Below are 15,712 nucleotides of genomic sequence, written 5' to 3'. Positions count from 1 at the left end.
CCATCAATTTAACTGTTTCCTAAAACAGTTACATTCAAAGCATGCCATGAAAGTCACCTGCTCCCAACCAAACTGTCAAGCCATCAAATGGCCGGTGTCATAACTGATCACATGTGCAGCAACATGGGAACTGCAGATTAAACAGAGGCTAAGATGGCAACTTCTTTGGCTGGAAAGGATATGAGGGTTCAATTCCACTTTAAAGGCTTACCTGGTTTTAATACCTGTACATGTCTTTCCAAGTGCTCTGGAACCATTTATTCAAATTTGCTATGCAAATCTGAAGTTCACGAAGGATAACTGGCCTGCCTCTTCCCATGTCCTGCACCTCACTATTGGTCAATGAGGACATGCATCACATGAAAGGAGCAACAGCTAGCAGAATTTGAGGGGTGGGCCAGTTACCAAAGTTGGGGTTTACTTGAAAAAACATTTGAGATTTCAGAGTTTCCATGGTGAGTGTGCGGGTAGCTAAAGATGTCTGCCTTTCTTTTTTGATGCCAGTTTACATACTTATGTCTACAGGTGTATTTGTGTGTACTACAGTGTGAGTGTAAAATTGTAGCTTTCATTTGGACAACTAAAGGCTCAGTCAAAACATGTTCATTTGATTAGTTAAAGTGGTAGTAAACCACCTGCAAAAATATCCTAAAAAATGGGCCCCCTGCAGTTTTAGGTCATAATGTACTAGTATGCACCACATACTGGTACATTATGACAGATTTACCTCCAGCACCACGCTGTCACGACTCCCTAGCGCCGCCATCTTTACCTGATCTTCCTTCTGGGATCACATGCTCCGGAAGTATGAATGGCTGGAGCCACAATGACATCACTCCCATGCATACACGTGGGGGCCCTTGGCTGCGGTACAGAGCTCTGAAGGGACAGCGCATTGTGCCTTCCCTTCAGACCACATGCGCCTGTGACATCACCGGCTGCATGATGTGTGAATATCTCCTAAACGGTGCACATTTAGGAGATATTCACTGTACCTACAAGCAAGCCTTAATATAGGCTTACCTGTAGGTACAACTTAAAAAGTGAATTTTGTTTCCACTTTAAAACCCAATTTACATGTCACACTTTTTTATCTCCTCATAAAATCAACCAGATTCTGTTGAACAGAGAGGGCTACACAAAGATCGAAATTCGTCTGGTTCTTGCTGAACTGGCCAAATTTTGATCCATGTATGGCCAGCTTTAGTCAGAGCACTGGATCTAACTCTGGTGTCTATTTGATTATACAGTCATACTGCACAACTACTGTAACAGGAAAGAGAAGGTTACACTATGAAAGTAGAGTTTATTAGTACAAAGTCTTTTCAAGTGCATATCTAATTATGTGACTTAAATAAGGATTTAACTAAATGCATTCTATTCTTAATAAAAGCAAAAAAGAGTCATACTAGTACGATAGTAAACTTCTAATACAGTGCGAATAATACCATAATACAAACTCAACAAAAACTAATGATTGTAGTATGGTATTAGTGCTGTATTAGAGGTTTACTATCATTACTAGTACTATATAACTCTTTTGTTTTTGGTTTTATAGAGGTAGTTAAATACAGCAGCCTTTATGGGTTTGAGGCATTATTTGGTGGTGCCTAGCACAGAGAAAGGATTCACGTTAGTTCTATCTATTCCTAATGACCATCTAGTGTTAAGTATTAGTATGTGTTGGATGTGCCTTTTTCTCCCGGTTAGTAAATGTTCTGATAATTATTAAATATAATAGAAATTCATGATCCTGGGCTAGTGTTTTATTTGTAGTGCACACTGCTATAATATAAAACATTTGTGTAGCAGTTTAAATTTTTGCTATTCTATATACCACATCTTTAATAAACTATGTTATAGTATTTTGTGTCGCACACAATGGATCTGATATGATTCAGATTCTGTATACTGACACTTCATATCATTTGTCTTGTAGTTGTTCCATCCAGTCCCACAATGGCTTCATCCACCAGCCTCCCGTCCAACTGTAGCAGTTCCTCTGGAATCTTCTCCTTCTCTCCAGCCAATATGGTGTCAGCTGTCAAACAAAAGAGTGCTTTTGCCCCTGTAGTTCGACCTCAGGCCTCACCACCTCCCACTTGCACCAGTTCCAATGGAACCAGCCTACAAGGTGAGAGGAAACCCTTTCTTAGAAACATGCATTCCCCTCAGAGCAAAGTTACACATTATATGGAGACTACTTCACATGCTGAATCTGTCCCAGTCAGCCATTTTGTTGCCTGAATAAGACAGCGAACCACCTGCAGAGATTAATCAGCCATTTTGTGGAATTATTCAGTCAGTCAGACAGCTGCATCTATAATGGAGCCAGTTTGTTTTTGACAGAAAGTGACTGGCACAAAATGGAGATAGCCATTTTGGGTCTGTATTAGTGTGTTCTTACTAAGAACTGCAGTTGTATTCCCATGACCAACAATCTGACTGAAAATTCAAGGGTAAGCCTAATGTTGATTGGTGACGTAAGAGAAGTTAACAGTTCTTAGAAAGACACAATTAATACATAAAATACTTAAAGTAGTATTAAACCCTAAGCATTTTTACCTTAACGCATTGAGCACAGTAAATTAAACATTCCCAAGTAAACTATTTGTTAAAATTCCTACCCCAACACTTGCAGTTTACAACTTTAAATGCTGATGGCTCCTGCTTTCTCAATGCTGCTTCCCTGAAAGAGCTAATGGTAGACAATGCAGTCTGGAGTCAGACTGTTAGTTTGGAGAAGGGAGGACTGAAGGAGTGCCTTGCCATCCTAGCCTATGGGAGTGTGTTTTCCTAATGATGCACACAATGTAGGAAAACACAACTCTAGTGCTTGCATGCAAGGATGGCTCCATAGGCGGTGGCAAGAGAAAGCAAAAGATAAATCAGATGCATACTCAGTAAGTGATTAAATCAGCTGCTGAAAGTGCTCAAACATTGAGGGTTTATTATCACTTTAGGGGATATTAATGCAGCCTGTTTTCCCCTGGTATGTAATGATATCATGTAATATCTCATAATTCACTGTTGTCACCTGATTTCTATAAACTAACATGTTGCATGAACAACAGTTCAGTCTGCAAAAATAAAATAGGTATATGGCCCCAAAATTGCACTTGTTTCAGAAATTTTCCTGATGTGTTTTTTGAATACTATAGAAGAAGGGAAGAGTAAACATTGTTAAATATAAAACAAAATGGCTTCTGTGATGTCACACCGTACTTAGCTCTGACAATAATATCAGTCATCTGCAAATGACTAGTAGCACATAGGACTAAATCAACAAATCAGAAATACAGCTTTACACCTAATTCCCCCAAACCTTTACATAGAGCATACACCCTTATGATAGGGGTCACCAGTATTTTCCCTGGTAACTAATTTGCCCTTTTGTCTTCCCTCATCAGACCAGTCTTTTGTGGACACTGGCAAGTTCCTCAGTACAGGCTCTCTGCAGGGCTTGGCCTTCTCCTGAAGTATGTGATCAATTCTTCCCATTTTCTGCTCCTGTCGTGTTTCTGTGTTCTGTCCGTGTCTATTGATCAGAGATGACATATCACACATACATCTCCAGTAGGGCCTGACATATCAGCTGGGGCCTTCTTGAGCAAAGGAAACATTGTGGTGTTCCTGACAGCATGGGAGATGGGAAACTCCATTTGTTAACCTTCCTTAGGAAAAGGGTGGTTTCAGTCTGATTGGTTCTAATGATTCTGTTTTTATAAAAAGAGCCACAAGAGCCAAAAGCTACAAGTGAAAGCTAGTTAAAAGGCCCAGATTCATGCTATCATCCTGTTTATAGAGGTTATCGAAGTTAATAAGCCCAGGACCAAATCATAGAGGCATGTTTCCATCTAGCATTTTCACTTTGAAAGTCTGTATCAAAAATGATTAGCACCCACCTAAAACCTACCTGACTTAGTTACCCATCTCACAATGCACAGCAATTGTCAGCAACGTGGAAAGTGTTTAGTGAAATGCAAATAGTGTTAACATTGATTGTCATGAAGTATAATAGTTTTCAGTCAATTTTGTTTTCACGATTACACGCTTATCAATGGTTATTAATTTTAATATTAAAAAAAAATATTTAAATAAAATTTTTATTTTTCAAAATTATTCAAAGGATACCTGTAAAAAAATCCTACACTTACCTGTCCCTATTGCTTGTAGATCTTTACCATGCAGCCCACTGGGTGCCGCAGAGCCTTTAAAAAAAAAAGACTTCTGATAGAGCTAGAGTTATTATAGCACGTGCCCATGCAATGATAAGTAACAGTGTTTCTTCAAAGCCCCCGACCCCTTATACCTACCTTACCACTCCTCTTCCTCTGTAGCTGGCTACTATATTATACTATAACCTCAAGGTATGGTGGAGCATGTGACCTCCTCTTGTCCTTCTCTGTTGCAGTGCTCAGGTCTAACAGCCAACTACTAGGCCCAAGCTTTGTCATGTGACTGGGGGAGAGTGACATCACCACTCCCCTGGGTCGCTGACACCAATTATTTCAGTTGCAGTGGGGGAAGGAGTAGCCAGGAAAACACTTGTAAGGTAGAAGGGAGTCTGGAGGGAGCTTTATATGGGCATGAGCAAGGTGTTTCTTTGAGCAGCTAAACAAGAATATCTATTGACCTGTGGTTTGTTGAAATAAAGCATAAGAAAAATGAAAATAAATAAATAAAATGTTCCATACTTAGAAAGGTAGTTACACAGTCACACAAAAAGTATTTGTATAATCTGATAAACCCTACTTTTTGTGTGGAACCTTTTAAGCTGGTGGCAGGGTTCAACCTGCCATAATTAAGCTGAAGATGAGGGAAGATCACCCTTTCCCGATATCATACAACAGTAAAAGCCCAATAGGGGAATAAGCCTTGCCCCACACTCCCTAATATGTATTCATTGTGGATGCTAGTAGGAATTTATCATTCGTATTATGTGTAAACTTGGGAGAAATTATTAATGCTTCTGTGGGTGTCAGGCAGGACTGACAGCTCTCCAGAAATTCACAGACTTTCTAGGAAATGCAGACTAGTTGTCTGTAAATACCTTAAAAAATAAATGTCCACAAAAACTATGGCTTTTACCCTGTATTTTAGTAACGACCAATCAAAATGTTTTATTATGATTGTGAGTCTATAAAGATTCTGACCTGTAAATGTTTGGGCAGTAGCCTTAAAAAATAGCTAGATTTTGGGGCTTTATCCTGCCATGGGGATGCCTGGGGAGGATGTTTTACTTGGAGGTAGGGAGAAATAATAATTTGAAGTAACATTGCATTGCATTTGTATACTGTAGTATTTTATTATAGGTTTTTCTTGTTGTCTATGCCTCTGCTGGGGAGATTTATTCTCTCTATCTGTCCTGGTAACCATGGTCTCTGATACTGATGGTGCAAAAAAGCCTAAATTCTGAGTCGCCAGAACAGGAATAGATGGGAAATTCTGAGAGGATTTCTATTACTTTTGAGAGTTTACTTCTAACTTCCTGTTATGTGTTTTCCCGCAAAAGGTGTTCCATATTCACTGTTCATATGTACATTTCATAGTTTAAGCAACAATAGTTCTAGCATTCCTAAGAAATCAAGTAACCCATTTGCTAGCTTGAGCGTGCTCTCAGTGCTTTTGACAAGTGTTAGATACAGGGGTGGCCAGTACAAACTCTTGATTTTGTGTGAACAGTCACATTGTTTATTGTCAATGCTACTTGATTTCAAACATAGATAAGAAGGGAAAGCTGAAAGTTTTCTTTAAATTTTTGAATTAATTTAAATCGTGTTAGCATTTTTTCCAAAGAACAATGACATTAATCCCTGCTTCCTAACAATACATTATCCCAAACTTAGTCATACACTCATTGTAGATCCTGCTAGCTTTTTTGGATTGCATGAAGAAACCCTTTTGGCAGGAATTAAACCCAGATTCCTAGCCCTACAAGGCTAGGGGGATATCAACATAGCTACAATGCTCTCCCATTTATCTACAATGCTTCCCCTATAAGTTCTCATGATGCATTTGCATGACACTAACAATACACTATAAGTCATCTTTTATGCAGGCTGAAGGATTCACAATGAATATTGTGACCCTACATTAAAGGTCTTTCAAGAGATGCCAGCTTTTTAGTAGCAGCACTGCAAAAAGTAACCACCCAAGTGTTAGGTGGTACTCATCAACACTAAACTTTGCTATCTACCAACAAAGACTGAGCTTTCTGCTGCAAGTACAATATCATAAAACACGGTGATAGATTTGGCCTCTTCTCCAGAGTCTGTTAAGTTTCAGAAGGCCATATGGGTACATGATATGGGAACATGATATCCTGCCTTCCCTACAGACAAGTGAGAATCCCAACTTGCCCCATAGAAGAAATGGCTCTGATGTCTTCTTTGGCTAGGATAGATAAAAGTTGTGATTTTAGGACTAGGTTGTACAACATGAACATAATGTTGATTAGTCTGTATAGTGTTCTGTGTTGGTTTTGTTGTGTCCTGTTTGTGCTTATACTTTAATATGTTTCACTGCAGCTATCTCCGGGATGATTGCACCTCCCATGTGAAACAAATCACAGAGGAACTCATCTGGGGTTACTGTTAGAGAAATTCAACTCTCAAGTTTGGGAAGAACTCCTTTCTCTTGCTCCGACCGAGAGCACCTTTTAACTCAGGCCTCTGTATAGAGGAACCATAGAACTGCGGATTTAGACAATGGCAAACACACAAAGAAAGACTTTATGATCACAAAAATTGTTTGTCAATCAAATCATTGTCTTGGATCCCTGGACTGCCTAAATGTGTCACAGGACAAGAACTTCAAAGAACGAGAAGAACCTCGGGCACCAACATTACCATTACCACGTGCTTGACACAATGTCCTTGGCTAGATATGCACCAAGAGCTTTTAGATATCTGATCTTCTAAAATGATACTTCAACAACCATCTAAATGAAATGCAGAAGATCATTTTATAGTCATATAGAGTTGTCCACTTTTTTGCTATGTGTTTTGTAATTATTTTGAAATGCCATAAGAGAATGATAATTGACAGAGTGTTTTTGTTACTTTAGGTCTGGTTGTCCTGAGCTTGAAATTATTTTAGGCTCCTAAAATGAAAAAAGTTAAGAGCAAAGAGTGGGTACTAAGACCTAGTCTATTACTTGACTGTCTTGCCATAGCATGAATCATTTTATTTTTGGTTTTGAAACTCTATATCAGTCCATTAGTTCCCCCTTCCTTTATCACTATTTACCTTACTCCTAAAGTTGTCTCTTAGAGTTGGGTGATAGGAGATGTTAAAGAAGCTGTGACTGAGTCTGTTGATGTCCAAGCTAAATGACAGTCTTTTAAAACTGTGTGCCCTTGGATTTAGCCCCAAAACCTTATTTATGGATATCAGAATTGGGCATCTGTTTAGGGCTTTTATAGATGAAAAATATTTCCATTAACCAACCTAGCCAGGTGCAAAGCTAGCCTTCAGCCAAATCACGGTCCTTTAGCATCTACATATTCCATATTTAAGTCAAGTGCAATTCACTAAAGAACATTAGCTGTTTTTTTTTATTTTATTTTGGCAAATACATTTACAGCTACTGAGCTTTGGTAAATAAAGCACAAATTGCTGAATCTACGAGTTGCGTGGGCCAGAAATGAGCATTTTAATCCCCTCTCTGTTGAATGACCCAAACTGGATCACAGATAGGAGAGCAAAGTGATATTTAATTTTCCATATCCCTTTCTTTTTTTATTCGGTGTTGTGGTCTGTATCTAGTTATAAATAATGTAGAATATTTTATGAATTTGTAATTTTGCATTTTTTTTATTTTTTTTGGTCTTATTTAGTTGATATAATTTTTGCCAAAGTCCTATTTATATGGGAAAGTCTTCTTTCTAAGTGTTGTGTCTGCCAACGGTAAAGAAAAACAAAGCCACACTTCACAAAACAGAAAGGGATGCTTTTGTTTTTAAAATTAACAAGCCTTTTTGTTTTTAGTTTATTATTTGTAAGGGGAATTTGTAAAATATCCATATAAATAATGTATTTATCTCTGAAATTTGTACAGCCCTCAACCCATTTTATTTTATTGTGTATGTTACAATGTGAAATGTGCAGACTTTTTTTCTATTGTTTGTTATGCTTGATGAACACTTTTTTTTTTTTGCTTTTTTTTAAATGTAATTTTTTCACTTTATGTTGAAACAAATTTTAAGTTCTTTATCGACACCTGAATTGTTTTTTTTATTGTTGATATTTTTATACATTTGGACTTCCTTTGCTCTATTAAGTCTTTATGCTGATGAAAGAATGTATTGTCTGAATGAATCTACTTGTAATTTTTGAGCTGGGGCTTTGAAGGTGCATTCAGGTTTACATGGAAATGATTAGCTTTTAGAGAAAAGGTAAGGGTACTAAAAATCTAAGACCTCACATGTCCCTAGGTCATGTGATAAAACATAACTAAAAATTATTTTATGTAAATGAGCTGTTAATGCAGTTTACAAAGTATACTGTACATGGCATGCAAAATTAATCTTACCGATATAGAAAGGACTAAACTATGTTGCTAGTGGTCAAGGATCTTAGCCTCCATATACACTATATTGCCAAAAGTAATGGGATGTCTGCCTTTACACACACATGAATTTTAATGGGATCCCAGTCTTAGTCTGTAGGGTTTAATATTGAGTTGGCCCACCCTTTGCAACTATAACAGGAAGGCTGTCCACAAGGTTTAGGAGTGTGTCTATGGTTGTTCTGTTGGGTTGAGGTCAGAACTGTGTAGGCCAGTCAAGTTCCTCCACCCCAAACTCGCTCATCTATATCTTTATGGACCTTGCTTTGTGCACTGGTGCGCAGTCATGTTGGAACAGGAAGGGACCATCCCCAAACTGTTTCCACAAAGTTGGGAGCATGAAATTGTCCAAAATGTCTTGGTATGCTGACGCCTTAAGAGTTCCTTTCACTGGAACTAAGGGGCCAATCCCAACCCCTGAAAAACAACCCCACACCATAATCCCCCCTCCGCTAAACTTTACACTTGGCACAACACAGTCAGGCAAGTACCGTTCTCCTGGCAACCGCCAAACCCAGATACGTCCATCAGATTGCCAGACAGAGAAGTGTGATTCATCACTCCAGAGAACATGTCTCCACTGCTCTAGAGTCCAGTGGCGGCGTGCTTTACACCACTGCATCCGACGCTTTGCATTGCACTTGGTGATGTAAGGCTTGGATGCAGCTGCTCAGCCATGGAAACTCATTCCATGAAGCTCTCTATGCACTGTTGCTGTGTTAATCTGAAGGCCACATGAAGTTTGGAGTTCTTTAGCTATTGACTCTGCAGACAGTTGGCGACGTCTGCCCACTGTGTGCTTCAGCATGCGCTAACCCTGCTCTGTTATTTTAAATGGCCTACCACTTCGTGGCTGAGTTGCTGTTGTTCCCAGTTGCTTCCATTTTGTTATAGTACCACTAATAGTTGACCGTGGAATATTTAGTAGCAAGGAAATGTCACGGATGGACTTACTGCACAGGTGGCAACCTATCACAGTACCACACTTGAATTCACTGAGCTCCTGAGAGCGACCCATTCTTTCACAAATGTTTGTAGAAGCAGTCTGCATGCCTAGGGGCTTGATTTTATACACCTGTGGCCATGAAGGTGATTGGAACACCTGAATCCAATGATTTGAAGGGGTGTCCCAATACGTTTGGCAATATAGTGTAGATCTGTAGTTGCTGTGGTGCTACACAGTTGACAATGCCAACCATCTGAAGGCTTGAAAAGTCGGTTGAGAGCTGACATTAGTAGACTGGCAACTGTGACAGCTATTATGAGAGGCATGCCTTGAATGTACCATACACTGAGCAAGCACTAGTAGGCAGAACGTAAGTGAAAATACTGCAGAAAACACCTTTGAAATGTTTGATTAAAGATTTAATAGCATTTATTGGATATTTCTAACTTGAGCATTCTTTTGGAAAATAGCTACATTGGTGGGTTTAGTTCTGCTTTAGGATATTTTTAACTGCAATATGCACTATTCTATGTCATCAACCAGATGAGGCTCACTAATTGGAATTTACGGCAGCCTTCTTTAGTATTACTTGACAGGCAGTCTGTTGTGTGTATGAAATGACCGACAATACAATACCATATTTACGTCAAGTCATCCAAACTTCTTTTACGTAGAAGTCTGCATAGGTTATTAAGGCTCCATTGTATAGGAATATTGAAAGCATTACTGTCCCCAGCATATCCAGTCATCTGCAGGAACTTCAGAGAAGTTACAGTCACTGGCATAAGTTGATGCTTGTACAGTGGAAGCCTTTGGACATCTTTGGGCTGCACTTTGAAGCTTCTGGCAGCTCCTGTGCTGTACAGGAAGACCATAAGCTTTGGTGCATGACCTCAGTTAACATAAATGTCCTGGAAGCTATTGTTTTGATTATCAGGTAGAAGCAAATCTATAAAAAAAAATACATGTATCTGGCATAGGTATATAAAACAGCACATTACAGCACTATAGATTGCCACAGATCATACTGCATATACTGTATATACAATACTACTACTATATAATTTTGCCGTGGCCATAAAACAGAAAGGGGCCTGAGCAAGCACAGAGGTTGTCATAACAAAGATGGCAGCACAGGTTCACCTGGACAACAAAAAGATACAGCTACATCCTTTTCTGTGTCTGGTCCTGGGGGAACAAAAGTACATTTCTGGTATTATGGCATATTTGTAGGCAAGTATTCATGAGCACACAAACCTTGCGAGAAACAAAAATTACATTCTGGGACAAAATTACTTTCTAAGATAACTGTCTGGAATGAGGAGGATGTTGCCCGAGTTGCATGCTGATCATTACACTTCTGCAAAGCTCTATGCCAATCTGTAAAAACATCCTAGAGTTCTTAGTTGACTGGTTGATTGTTTCATATAAACAATGACTGCACTTATCTATATGCCTCCAAAGTCTTAGGAGACTCCAGAGGCTGTGAGGGAAAGTGAAAAAGGTGAATAATCTCACTCTAGGCACTTAGTGGTTTTACAGATATGCCCTATGCAGCATTCATTCCTCCAAGACAGTAAAATATATATTGGAAGCCAAAAGTAATGATACTTGTTTACCATTAAAACAACCACCTGCATTGCATGTGGATGATCCTAAGATGTTAAACTGTGACACACAGCTCTTTGGCTTCCTGTTTGGTATATAGAGTATACATGTGGGTGTTGAATTTGAAGTTGTTAGGCAAATTAGCTAAGTGCTTATATGTGTAAAGACTGAATGCACCTAATTGAGTTACAATGAATTAATGAAATAGTGACACTGATGGGCTGAATGTTTTCTTTCTTTTCTTCTGTCATATGCATGTCCATAGAATGTGGGAAGGGGGATTTTATACAAAGGGTGAATATACTTTCGTTTATAAGTCCTCTCTAACATTTTACTTGTGTTCTTCACATGAATAGAAACCAGCAGTTTGAATGCCTTAATGCCTGTCATAACCATTCAATTTGTATCCTACCCACTGCCCATGCACCACCATCAGAGAAAACTAAAACTAATGGAGAAGCACAAGACAAACTTGTTTTCATACTTTGAAATAATTATATTTTTTTTAGATATTGAATATGTGGGGTGGGAGCTAAGGCCTCAGATTTGTATTTTATGTTTTCCTCTAAACAGAGAATACAGGCACATAAGGATCCATTTCATTGGTATAAAAAGCTAGAATGATGTCATTTAAATGCCTGAAATCCAAAGCCTCTTCTAAATTGAAAGGCTACTATGGAAGCCATATTGTTTTTCTTGGCCAGAGAAAGTAAGAATCTAGCTAACTGCTATGATGGTAACAATTTTCAAACAATTTTCAAAAGTAAAAACTCCAACACTTAAACAGCTAACTATTATCTTCATTTTATTTCCCTCTCCCAGGAAGTCTGCATGCTGAAACAACCTTGAGGTTCCTCAGAAATATGGACCTTAATTATCAATAAGCAGTGACCCAAGGAGAACTGTATGAGGTGCCCTTAGCAATCACATCTTATTACCATTTTAAAGTGGACCTGGAAAGTTAGGATGAACTATCTTATAGGGATTATCTAGAACTGTAGGACATGGAAAGTTAGGGTTTACTATCTTATAGGGATTATCTAGAACTATGCCTATGCATTACCCTGAAAGATTTACCTTCTGTCCTGAATTCCTTGTAAAAATAGCAGGGACTTGAGCTTCATAACTGTATATTTTTGGTGAGGGGGTCATCTAAGGCACTGCTGCCTATGACTACTAGTCACAGGTGATTTGGAGTGAGATTTTGTGATATCACTGCTGAGTGGCTCATTGTTCTCCTTGTTGGAGAGTTAGATGCACCTGGGGACCTACAGTACAAGGATCTCTCTGCTTTTGCTTTATTCAGTTCTATGGATCTGTGCTTTCTGCACTTCTCCAGCTGCTTGTTGAATATTACCCTACCAGTCATCAGATCAGCAGTCATGAGGGAGCTAGCTCTTAACCAAGATGACCACCCGCACACAGAGAAACAGTGCAGAACAGAACAAGGCATGGTTAGTCAGTAATGGAGAAAAGATCAGCTGCAGGCAGCCTATAGGCAATACTGGTGACTAGACCTTTGCCCCTATATTTTATTGGACAGAACATCCACAGTACAGGTTCCCAGTTAACCTGATCTGAACTCACAGCTGTTCTCTGATTGTTTGCTAGGGGTAACATGATCAGTTCTTCTTTCAAACAGTCTAGTCAATGAAGTTCAAGCTTGTCATAGATGAGTTCCAGCATGCCGATGCTTGAGATTATTGTTTACAAAAAAGCCTAAATTGCAATTTTAAATAATACTAGTAAACCTATCTATTTAAAGCATGCAATCTAAATTAAACCTATATTATGTTTGGACAGATTCTGTTAAATATCTATAAACATTTACATTTGTCAAACTAAAAATCAATGTTTCCGATCTCCAATTCTGAAGGAGTATAAGGATATCTTTTTCAAGGTGCTTGCCCCATATAATTTGACAACCAAGTAAGCTGGTGACAGAAGCCTTAAGTCTGACAAGTTCTTTCCAGTAGCAGTTTGGCAGAACAAGGTGTGACAGTGAGAACAAGGCATGGCATTAAAAATGCTTTATACAGCATATCCTTCACCTTAGTGAACCATCAAAGACTTCATGGAGTTGGCTCTAAAGATAAGTTGATACAGGTGAATCCAATCTATCAATACATAAATCCACCCAACTTTGACTTTTGATATGATGAATTTGGTTGGCTGTATCACCCTCGGACAAAATTGTATTTCTATAAGTGATATAGACAAATCCCTCCAGAATACTCCTGAACTGATGTGTTTTGCCCTGTAATAGGGATTAATTGCACAGACTCTATTATTAAGTCCTATTACAGGCCAAAACAGAAGGATTTTGCAGGGGTTTGTCTCTACCACTTAAATAAGTAAAGTTATTTGAAACGGGACTGACAGTGTGTGGCCTTGTGCTTTGGACTGTGACAAGAATACAACAGGGGAAACTAGAGAAGCCCTTCAGTTTAGCCAGCACTTGCTGCTAGGGAAGGCAGCCAGAAAGGGCTGTAAAATGTTTAATCAGAATATAGACAAAATCTCCATACTAGAGTTTTAAGGCATCTGTTGATGGGCTTTTGCTCGCTTAAAGGGTTTTGCAATGCCACACAAGTCTATGGGAATGCAAAAAATGCTTAAAGCTGGTCATAAAGAGGTAAAATGCAGGTCAATTGCACCTGTAAATGAATTTTGATCTCAGAAGTATTAATGATAGTATACTGATATCAAACTGATGCCATCGACACAAGTCCAAAGCCTGTTGACACAAGAATGGAAGGTGGTCGAAGCTGGAAATTTGGGATCTTGTCATTGGAGTTTCGGAGAGATGTAGAAGCTCAGAGGGTGATTCAACTTCCCCAAAATAGTTCCGGGTAAATTGACCCTTTCAAATATTTGGGTTCTAAAATCAGAAGGAACTTTTTTGGAAAAAATGGCATACCAAGGGGAAATATAGGACATGCTAGTAACAATTCCTATAGATGGAGGTCTTCAGACACTTACCAAGGCTGCTCCTGTGCTATTTTTGAAATACACCTACAACGAATGTAAATAAACTCAGGATTATTTCTTTTTTCTTTTATCGCACAGGGCTGAAAGCATAGAAGCATAACACTTTATTCAATCAGTGTGTTGCAAACTTTAATCTACATGATTAAAGTTTTGTTTTTGTTTTTTGTTTTTAAATCGGCCTAGCTCTCACAAGTGGCATTTTGAGTTTGAGATCATCTTCCATCACATCAATAAAACAGAACAGAAAGTGAACAGAGATGGTTGCGTTTTATCCTTCATATGGATCTCACCTTTTAAATATGAGCACTGTACAGTTCTGATGAAACAATAAAGAATCTTCAAATTTTTTGGCTATAAAATTTCAAGCTGTAAAAAAAATTGACTTTCACGGTGTTTAATTAAAATTACTTCCTGTCTGTGTATTCCACCTTTCACTCTTTTCGTTACTAAAGCTTTCATACTCAAGCTTTGTCTACCAGCCATGTGGAAACCTGTGCTGGTCATTGCAAGGAGGTTTCTAGTAAGAAGAAAGTCCTTCTGTCAGGCATGTTTCTGATAAACGTTCAACTCTTGAAAAGAAAAATTTCAATGAACCTGTAATTTAATATACTTTTTTCTTTTAAATAAACTGATTTGTCTAAATGGTTGTGTTATCCTTGACCATGTGAATATTTTGCCATGAAGAGAGGTGGGCATGCTACCTGTGCATCTTAAAAAGAGGCCCTAAAGGACAAGACCTTGCATCTATCAGGTAGAGAGAGTGTGATCAACTTGTCAAGCTATTAAATGACACAGCGGGTGTCATTTAAGTTGTTCCTGGTAAAGACCAGGAACAACTGTATAGCAACTACTGTATTTTTTGCTCCATAAGACGCACTTTTTCCCCCCCAAAAATGTGGGAAAATGTCTGTGCATCTTATGGAATGAATATGGTGCAGCTGGACCAGTATTCCCGCCACCGCCATGTTAGAATACTGGTCCGGCCACTCAGCTCTACTCTGAAGAAGAACTTGCTCCTCGGTCCAGCGGTGTCCTGCTTTCACTGGCCGTCTTCTCTCCCCGGCACCAGCATCTGCAGTGTGGGCACCCGGCTGGGACAGCTTGCTACCCCCCACCCACGCCCCAAAGGTCTGCAGTCTTTGGTTATCTCCTGTACTGTGTCCGCAGTCTCTGGTCATCTCCTGTACTATGTCTGCAGTCTCTGGTCATCTCCTGTACTATGTCCACAGTCTATGGTCATCTCCTGTACTATGTCTACAGTCTCTGGTCATTTCCTGTACTATGTCTGCAGTGCATTGGTTCAGAATATTTTTTTTCTTGTTTTCCTCCTCTAAAATCTAGGTGCGTCTTATGGTCAGGTGTGTCTTATGGAGCGAAAAATACGGTAAATCTTCATGTCTAAATGGTTAAGGGCAGAGTTTGTTAAATGTTTTACAATTACAGACCCACGATAGTTTACCTAATAAATCCTCATACTCCCTTCTCCAGACTGGAAAAGCTTAACGATTCTTAAAGATTCAAGATCTTGGTTAAGATGGAAACTTACAATTTGTGTGCAACAGAAGGAGGATGCACCTATGCATGGAGAAATGATG

At 38.9% G+C, this 15,712-nt stretch overlaps 1 protein-coding gene across 4 annotated transcripts in view; it reads left to right on the top strand.

The window, feature by feature from the left end:
• Nucleotides 1–14,759, top strand: part of EBF1 (EBF transcription factor 1) — a 530,057-nt gene extending 515,298 nt beyond the window's left edge. For 2 of the 4 annotated variants that reach the window (XM_089682856.1, XM_089682855.1), the window contains exons 15-17: nucleotides 1,940–2,134; nucleotides 3,411–3,479; nucleotides 6,531–14,759. In XM_089682856.1, coding sequence (XP_089538982.1) covers nucleotides 1,940–2,134; nucleotides 3,411–3,478 — 263 coding nt within the window. In that variant the 3' untranslated portion in view covers nucleotide 3,479; nucleotides 6,531–14,759. The remainder of the gene's footprint in view (nucleotides 1–1,939; nucleotides 2,135–3,410; nucleotides 3,480–6,530) is intronic. The other 2 variants (XM_089682858.1, XM_089682857.1) reach the window with 1 other exon arrangement.
• Nucleotides 14,760–15,712: the final 953 nt, after the last annotated feature.

This window comes from Staurois parvus, unplaced genomic scaffold, assembly GCF_062004578.1.
Source record: "Staurois parvus isolate SC_StPar_1 unplaced genomic scaffold, SC_StPar_1.0 ptg000298l, whole genome shotgun sequence".
Lineage (NCBI taxonomy): Eukaryota > Metazoa > Chordata > Amphibia > Anura > Ranidae > Staurois > Staurois parvus.
The sequence above is the reverse complement of the archived record's forward strand: the minus strand, read 5'-3'. Positions and strand labels throughout refer to the sequence as shown.